Source organism: Falco rusticolus, chromosome 4 (genome assembly GCF_015220075.1).
Source record: "Falco rusticolus isolate bFalRus1 chromosome 4, bFalRus1.pri, whole genome shotgun sequence".
Taxonomy (NCBI): domain Eukaryota; kingdom Metazoa; phylum Chordata; class Aves; order Falconiformes; family Falconidae; genus Falco; species Falco rusticolus.
The window spans coordinates 68,445,255-68,454,970 of NC_051190.1; the positions used below are offsets into that span (position 1 = coordinate 68,445,255).

General features: G+C 44.2%; 1 protein-coding gene across 1 annotated transcript; it reads left to right on the plus strand.

The window, feature by feature from the left end:
• Nucleotides 1–16: 16 nt before the first annotated feature.
• LOC119146130 (syncytin-1-like) lies at nucleotides 17–7,295 on the plus strand. The gene is made up of 2 exons (XM_037383303.1): nucleotides 17–1,749; nucleotides 5,073–7,295. Exon 2 carries the CDS (start codon nucleotides 5,204–5,206, stop codon nucleotides 6,416–6,418), a length of 1,215 nt encoding a protein of 404 aa, XP_037239200.1. The 5' UTR covers nucleotides 17–1,749; nucleotides 5,073–5,203; the 3' UTR covers nucleotides 6,419–7,295.
• Nucleotides 7,296–9,716: the final 2,421 nt, after the last annotated feature.

The following is a 9,716-nucleotide window of genomic DNA, read 5'->3' on the forward strand; positions in this document are numbered from 1 at the left end:
TCGCAGCCAGGTCAGTCACCAGCCTCCGAGTTCCCGCCTTCCCGGCGGCGCCGCGCGCAGGATCAAACCGTCAGTTACCGGGGCGGAGGGAAGCGAGGGGCGAGCCATCCCCCCGGGCGGGGAGGGCCGGGCCGGGCAGGGCGGTGGGGGCCGCCGGCGCGGGAAGCGGCGCGGCTGGCGGGGGAAGGAGGCGGAGGCGGCGTGCGGCTGCAGCCAGGCCCCGGGGATGCCCAGGGCGAGGAGCAGGGACGGCCCCGCCGGACGCCCGCTGCCACCCGGGGGCGGTGAGGCAGCCCGTGCCCGGGGGCCGTCACCTCAGGGAAACGGCCGGAGCTAGGCTCCCCTGGCGCGGGTGGCAGGAAGGGACGGCTGGTGACAAAGGGTGGCGGGTTAGGAAGGCTGGCAGCGGGGCAGGCCGCAGGCAGTGCTGGGGCTGTGCCTGCCCTCCGGCCCCTGTGCAGAAGCAGAGGGTGCTTTGAGCCCAAGGGCATCCTGAACCCCCGTACCAGGGCGCTGCGCAGCCGAAGCCTTCCAGTGCCCTGGCCAAGGGGTGCTGGGGAGCTGCCGCCAAAAGTGGGGTACGCTGTAGCTGCCAGCCCCGTGGGGTGTCAGCGGGAGGATCCCATCCACGGGGACACTGCGCGTGGAACAGATTCTCAAGAGTATGTGTCATTGGGGTCATGTCCCTCACAATCGCCACCCAAAGATGCCTTCCTGGAGTACTGAAAATATTTTGCAAGGAGTTAAAAGAGTATACCACAAGCAGAAAAAAACTTTTACAAATTAGAATATAATTATAATTAAATAACCTAAATACTGTTATACACATTCAGTTAAATTGTAATTTAAATGATGACGTTATGGGCACATGGCATCTACATGTGGCTAAATTTGGCCTTTGGTATTGATATGTAACAGTTAAAAGAGCAAGAGATTGGTCAACTTTGGTGAGTTGGCAGGGGTTTACTAACCTTCCTACAATGTACTAAGGTCACTAGAACGTAGGGAAGAGACTTAGTTGCTACATATTTGAGGTCTGGGAGTTTAGATAAGGGGATGTAGAACCATAAGGGTATGTCATAAATAACTTTGGGCAACGATAAACGACTGCTACAAAGGAAGGTATATGTTTCCTTTAACTAAAGAACAGGATGGTGTCTGTCAGAACAGTAAGTTGTAAGTCAGCAGAAATGAACCGCCCGTGTGCAAGAGACCCCGGGTCGAAAGTTTATGCTGACAAAGACTTCGAGCCTTCATCAGAAGACCCCCGAGAAGACCCTCAAGGTGGCAGCACGGGTGCGTGAAGAGGCAGAAAAATACGTAAAACGTTTTGGGAAACAGTTTAAATATGTATTAGTTTTCTGGGAAATGTTATGCATATGTATTAGGTAGTATCATAAAAATACTGGGAATGGAGCTGAGGTGTGCATACGGGGAGGAGCGATCCCCTATGCACCCAGTGTTGCAAATAAAGAATACTTGCTTAATAACGACTCTGTTGTTACTGAGTTTTTATCTCAGAATCCTGGCTCAGCTGCACCTACCCCCCCGCTTCAGCCAGGAGTGCTGGAAGGCAAGGGTCTGGGAAACTCCAAATTTTGGTATCTATCTGGCGACGCAGATGGGACCCTCTTTGCTTGGCTGAAGGACCCACTGAGAACAGGGCTCCCTGGGGTGCCCCTGGGATTTCCCAGAGGGACCCCTCACTGGGATCACTGCGGGAGCAGACAAGGACCATCTTTGGGAAAGGTATTAATTTGTTTTCTAGTATTATCCCAGGATTTTGGATTTGGTTTTGGAAAGGTTAACCATTTGTAAAGCTTCCCGTAAAACACAAATTTTGTTTCCCATAGGAAAACCCAGTTGCTAGCACCAGTTTGGTATACATTTGATTTTGCTGACTTATTAGCATTTGACTTTGGAATCCCTTTTATAGTATTGATAATGGTAAAACAGTTTTGGATATGGTGTTTTCAACGGTAGTAGTTGTGTTATTTGTGTGATCTGTGTAGGTCTGTTATGTTTTTAAGTGTGCTAAGCGTGGCTGTGGGATCCTGTGTGTGTGTGAGACGTATGAATAGTATGAAGCAAGAGCGGAGCTCCGAGCCATGGTTCTGTTTTCCTGCAAGGGAGGCAGCCAGAGACGAGCAAAGTGAGTGGTGAATTTTAAAATTTAATATTAAAAATGGTGCTCAGCAGAGCATCGAAATTTTGAAGAAAAGCCCTTTAGGTTGTATTTTAGCCCATTGGAAAGATGTAGGAGGGATCCCAGGGGGATCTGTTAACAAAAAGACTTTGATCAAATATTGTAATCGGTGGTGGCCATTGGATACTTTAGATGATGGAGAAAAGTGGCCAAAAAAGTGGGACCACACGCTATAATACACTTTTACAATTAATAGTGGTTTTAAGGAGGGAAGGAAAATGGGATGAGGTAGTAGTATATGCTGATACGTTCTTCACCCTTAGAAATCATCCCAAGTGGCAGAGAGGTTGTGGAATCAGTCTCACACCACAAGATCCCCTGGGTTTAGCTTTGGAAAAGGAGAATAACCAACAAGGACCTAGAATGAAGAGGTGGTGTTCAGCCTGTAGTATTGGAGAGAGGTGTTTGAAATTAGAAAAATGGAAGGAGAGGGAACGTCAGGAGGTCAGCATAGAGGATTATGTATCACCAATGGCCCCAGCAGGACCAGCATCATCCCCAGACCCTTCTGAATTAGGGGATCTGGAGGAAGAAGAAGGGGCAGTGAGTGGACACTGGGAGGCAGCTAGTGGTGAAAATTTTGCTCCAATTACTGCCTGGACCAGGAGCAAAACTGATCCAAGCCCCTCTGAGACAGCCAATCGGACCAAATGGAAAGATGAGAATAAAGGCACCTTTTACCATAGCAGATTTAGATACTTGGAAATTAGCTGTGCAAAGCTATCAAGATGGTCCTTAGGGGTGGCAAAATGATTTGAGCTGATGGTTAAAAGCCAGGACCCCAACTGGGGAGATATTAGATGTGTTATTAGATGCACTGAGAGAAACTAAAAAAACAGCTGGTGTTAAAAAAAGCCCGTACCCATGTTAGGGCCCAAATTACTGTGCGTACTTTAGCCAGATGGGTGGAGAATCATACTCCAACCACAATGCCAGAGTGGGATTATGATGATCCAGCTGATTATGCTCTTTTAAAGAGTTACCAGAACTGGATAAAATTCGGATTGGAAAATGCAATACCATAAACGGTGAACTGGTCAGCTTAATATGCAATAAAACAGGGACCGTCAGAAACACCAATGGAATTTTTAGATAGAAAGAGGCAGGCCATGCAGAAATTCACTACTTTAGACCCCTCCTCTGAGGAGGGGAGGCAGCAGTTAACCGGTTTGGTTTTGGGAAAGTCTGCAGGGGATATTAGAAGGAAACTTAAGAAATAGGGGCACCAGATAACTGAAATACAGAAAAGTTATTGGAAGAAGCATCTTGAGTATATAGAAATAGGGATCAAGATGATAGAAAGAGACTAGGATGTACAATAGCCTTGGCCACAGTGGCTGCATTGGGACAAGTGGAAGCAGGTAAGGGAAATAGTTTAAGAGGATGAGGTAGTGGAAGAGGAGGTATAGCTGAAAGAGGTGGAAGACTGAACCCGTTCCCACTAGGACAGGACCAGTGTGCATACTGCAAAGAAACTGGGCACTGGAAGAATGCCTGTCCTAAGTTGAACACATCCCAAGAAGCAGTGGTTGCTGAATTGGAGTTAGACTGATGGGGACCTGGGGAACCTACCCTAGCAGATCCACTGGTCAAAGTAAATCTAGGGACCAAAGAAGATGAAATTGTTTAATACTGAATAAGATGCCCCTGTACCCACCAGGAATTCTAAGACTTAACTCCATTGGGTCATGAATATGTGACAGTTGTGGGGGCTACTGGCTGCCAAGAAAAAGCGTTTTTTTGTAAACCACTGAAATACAGATTAGGAAAGCAAATAGGCATACACAATTTTTTGTATGTGCCTAACTCTACTAAGTCTTTGTTAGGATGGGATTTATTGGAACAATTGGATGCAATGATAACTTTTAAAAACAGAGAAATTAAGTTAAAGGTTAGAGATAAAGATTTAATTGAAGTTTTAAGCCTATCATTGATACAGCTAGAAGTGGAGAAGGAAGAACGACGTGAACTAGAAGAAATTTCTAATCAGGTATGTCCAGGAGTATGGCTTCGGAAATTCCAGGTAAAGCCAAAAATTCTTTGCCTGTAGTGGTAGAAATAAAAAGGGTGGTGGGCCTGTCCTGTATAGATTAAACAATACCCCTTGAAAAGGGAAGACTAAAAAGGCATTAAAGAAATTATAGACAAACTTTTTAGAATATGGTTTATTAATAGAATGTGAATTGGAATATAATACCCCTATTTTGCCTATGAAGAAGCCAGGTGGGAAAAACTGTAGATTAATACAGGACTTGAGAGCTATCAATAAGATAACGGAAGACATTTACCCAGTAGTAGCTAAACCATATACATTGCTAACTAAATCAAATGATAAGCAAATACGGTTCACCATCATGGATTTGAAGGATGCCTTTTTCTGCTTGCCCCTGGCTAAAAAGAGTCAGAAGTTACTCGCATTTCAGTGGGAAAACGTGGAAGAAAAACTCAGTTAACTTGGACTGTGTTACCTCTGGGATTTAAGAGCAGTCCTACAATATTCGGAAACCAATTAGCAGGGGAACTTGAATTATGGAACCCACCCACTGAAACAGGGACCCTGTTACGGTATGTAGATGATTTATTAATAGCTACTGAAACCAAAGAGGAATGTATACAATGGACTGTTGATTTGTTGAACTTTTTGGGATGGAGCAGGTACCAAGTATCCAAACACAAGGCACAACTAATTCAAACTCGAGTGTCTTAGGATATGAAATAGCAGGAGGACAACACGAGCTGGGTGGTGTGGAAAGAAGCAATTTGCCAGACACCAGAACTGTCTACAGCCAAAGACCTGCGGATGTTCTTGGGTATGACTGGGTGGTGTTGGCTCTGGATATACAACTATGGACTTCTGCTTTTGCAGGTGATCCTCTACAAGAGAAGTGGAATGGACCCTATTGAGTTTTGTTGGCCACCTTTACTGCATGCAATCAAGATAAAGGAGGAACCTGCGTGGATATATTATTGACGGGTAAAGAAATCTCTGGAGACACAATGGACTGCCAAAAGGATCAGGGACACCTGTATAAAGTTATTCCGATCTTGATTGTAACAGCTGTAAGGATTTTAGAAACTGAAGCGTGGGTAAACAATACCCGTCTTCAAACATTGCAAATGATTGTTAATGCTACGAAGGCTAAGGAATGCTGGATATGTACCTCTCTTCCTACAGGAGGGCTGGTAACACCCCTGTATGGGGTGGCCTCTCAAAACTGGAATTATCTTGATGGCAAATGGCCTACCTGGCCAGACTTTTGGAAAAAGCCAGGCGATGGTGGAGGATATTGCCTATTTGATGATAAAACATATGAGTTGGGGCCCAGATTTGATTTACAAATATTAAACCTAACCACCACGGTATTTATGAAAAGTGATAATAACTGTCATTGGAAAGCTCGAAGCAAGACAGGAGGAGCATGTCCTGGAAACCCAGGGCAAAACACTTGTTCCCAGTCTGATGGGTGGAATGATTACTGGATAAATAGAACTACCGTCCACGTGGGAAATTGGAATGTTGATCAAATTGGAAATATAACTGTAATAGATTTTTGTAACAGCACCCAATTACAAGGTTATAATCCATCAGGACAAGATGCTAATTGGGCATACGGTTGGTGTAAAGCAGGGAGATTTTTGGGAGCAAATTTAACTGCGACACACGGGCCCTGTAAACTTCCTCAAGGATACTGGTGGTTATGTGGGGATGGGTTTAGCAGAAAGCAGCTTCCCCCAGGATGGTCAGGTATGTGCACCATAGGATATTTAACCACTCAAGATCAAATTTATAACCAGACGTCTCCTCCTCCAGGGATCTATCGTAATGTCTGGAGACGTATTAAGAGAGATGAAAACCCCATTGTTATAAGAAATATGGGATACCATAGTTTTGTTAGGTGGTTTATTCCATGGTTAGGAGTTAGTGAATTAGAAAAGGCAGCAGTGAACATGTCTGCAGAAATTGAACAAATGTTTAATTTAACAACAGATGCGATAAATAGATTGAACCAGGAAGTGAAATCTTTAAGTAAGGTGGTAATCCAGAATAGAATGGCCCTTGACTTAATTACGCTAAAGGAAGGAGGGGTATGCATGATAATAAATCAAAGTTGTTGTGTATACGTAGACCAAAGTAATCAAATTGAAACAGATATCAATAGGATATGGAACAAGGTTCAGATTTTACATAAAGTAAGCCAAGATGATACTTAGTGGGGTTTTGAAGAGGTTTGGAAGACGTTAATATCATGACTTCCAAACCTTCTATGGCTAAAAAAAATATTTGCTAGAACAGTAATATTAGTAATAATTACCTGTATCTTGATTCAGTGTACCTTTTGGTGTTGTAAACAATCATTGACTGGGTATGATGACATATTTAAAAAGAGTAAGATAAGACATCAGGTATAAACAGGAAAATATTTTAAACAGACATTAAATGGAAATGGCTAAATATAAAATTTTGCAAAAGAATTTACAAAGGACAGAAAAAGGGGGCATTGATATATAATGGTTAAAAGAACAAGAGATTGGTCAACTTTGGTGAGTTGGCAGGGGTTTACTAACCTTCCTACAATGTACTAAGGTCAGTAGAATGTAGGGAAGAGACTTAGTTGCTACATATTTGAGGTCTGGGAGTTTAGATAAGGGGATGTAGAACCATAAGGGTATGTCATAAATAACTTTGGGCAACGATAAATGACTGCTACAAAGGAAGGTATATGTTTCCTTTAACTAAGGAACAGGATGGTGTCTGTCAGAACAGTAAAGTTGTAAGTCAGCAGAAATGAACCGCCCGTGTGCAAGAGACCCCGGGTCGAAAGTTTATGCTGACAAAGACTTCGAGCCTTCATCAGAAGACCCCCGAGAAGACCCTCAAGGTGGCAGCACGGGTGCGTGAAGAGGCAGAAAAATACGTAAAACGTTTTGGGAAACAGTTTAAATATGTATTAGTTTTCTGGGAAATGTTATGCATATGTATTAGGTAGTATCATAAAAATACTGGGAATGGAGCTGAGGTGTGCATACGGGGAGGAGCGATCCCCTATGCACCCAGTGTTGCAAATAAAGAATACTTGCTTAATAACGACTCTGTTGTTACTGAGTTTTTATCTCAGAATCCTGGCTCAGCTGCACCTAGCCTCCCGCTTCAGCCAGGAGTGCTGGAAGGCAAGGGGGCTGGGAAACTCCAAATTTTGGTATCAATATTCATCCTTTTGTATGCCTTCTGCTATTTTTTCCATGTGCTTTCCAATTATTTGGGGGGTTTAGTAGTTTCTTTCTCTCTTTCATCTGACTACTGTTCTTTGTTTCCTCACTCCAAGTGCCACACCAACTTACAGTGACTGGGGTAAGCACAGCCACAGTGCTGCCTCCCCCTGCCTTCGTGCATGTCTTCTGTTTCCCACTAGCACTCTCATGATGACAGTCATGCGGCTCAGTTAGCCCATGTGGCAGAAACCTCCCTCAACAACAACAACAAAAAGCTAAAAGGTGATGCATGTTTCCTTGGATCCACCCCACAAAGCTGTAGGCCCTCCCTTAGATGTGCTCAGGCTGCAGCAGAACACGCGCTGCCTGGCAGCAGTTTCATAACTGGCACAACGTGACATCAGCGTGTGATGTCACCAAAACAGATTCCTGCTCTCAGCTGGGCCCCTCTGCTGAAACTGCTGCTGACGAGACACAGCTAAACTAATGCTACCCTGTTAAATGACAAATACAGCTAATGGTAAATTGTATTTAATACCATTCTAGAAAGCTGATTTAAACATGTTTTCTACGTTTGCTCATTAAATTGCATCTGTTGCTGGGATCTGTGGGGCAGCAGCATGCCTTCACAAGTACAAGCAAGGCCTCCCCGTGCAGTGTCAGACAAGTGATGTATTTTAAAGCAAAACAAGGGCCTGATGATACTCATCTACTGTGTTGAGAGACCCATAGTTGTGCACTGACCACCACAGAGGTAGCTGTTTGCTGACATGGAGACTGCAACAGAAAAATTAAGATTGGCGTGAATGAATTATGCACAGCAGTGTATATGTGAAAGCAACATACAAGCAGTAAGGCAAGGGTTAAAAGAATGACCAGAGCAGTAAAACAGGTAAAATGCTGAGGATCCTCCTGTGTAAACTGACAGCTGAAGGCCTGTGCTCTGATAAGGCACTATCACAGATGATTTGTAAGAATGCCTGTGCTGTGGGAACAGGAGGATAACAAGGTCAGAGCACGCTAAAAATGCCACCCTTGTCCCTGCTGTCACAACAGGAAGGCAGAACATAGCCATGGAGATACCCAAAATAAGGAAACAAACAAAATGGGTAGCAAACCTGCCTAAGATTAAAGGAGGGTAGAAGTAATCAAGAATTGGAGGGAAGCAACAGATCGCATTATTCTCTTGATCATAAAAGACCTGCCCAGAAAGCAGTTTGTCATCACTAAGCCAGAGGACATCAAGAGACAGTAAGGACTCAACAGCGACAGTATGGACTGGACAGGTCACGTACTGTTGCACACAAGCCACCCTGGCTACACCATTTGGACGCTCGGCTCTTGGAACTTGCGAGTGTGAGAAAATGTGAGTGAAGCATATGAGAAAATGAGTATGTGGGGCCAAAATTAGGTGTTTGTTTCTAAGTAAGTATTACCTTCTTACTCTCTTCTTCACTCACTGTGCAAGAATCAACCACACAGAGTCGAGATACTTGTTTATTGCATGTCTCTGCAGAGGTGGGTGCTGGGTGGTAACTCCAGAAAGCCAGCACACCTCTCCACACAGCAGAACTTTTTATCCACTTTGAACAATTGTTCACTATGAAGTTTAGTCACAGTTAATTCTCACAAGCCCTATCGCCATTTACAGGTACAGCATTCTTGGTTTTCACCACACCTGTCCTGTGGGGAGGGGGCTTTCTTTAATCGAGGGTGGATCTTTTATTATGCTAATTAGGATAGTTCACACATAGTTCCCATAATTTTCTGTTTAGTCTCATTAACCATCTGGTTCTCTTTGAGCTTATCTTGTTTGTCTTGCCCCAGCTTGACGTATTTATGGGCACGTACCTTCTCCCAAGGCCTCGTTTAACTGTTTGTAATTCTGTTTTTCACGACATTTGCTTTCCCCCCTTTTTTTTCATTTTTAAAGTAATTCTTCCATCAGTAGCAAGTATCAACCTACTCCTGAATTAGAAACCTGGATGACAAATTGAGTGGTTACTAGTCAAAGCTTTGACAGTTTGTCACATTAAGTGCTTTTTTTTAAAAAAAGACAAACAAACAAGCCACCAGACCGTATGCTGTGCCGTTTTAACTTGCCACACACAATAACCACAGCGGGGATATCTGCTGATGGAGCCGGGTAGGCTGTAACGAGGCAAGGTGGCTCAGCCGGACAGTGACCTGAACCCACCGGTGATGCTGGCACTGCACTCGAAGGTCACGTTGCAACCAACCTTATTCAGCTTCTCGGTGTCAATAATCAACGTTCAGTTTCTGCTGGTCATCAGCAAAA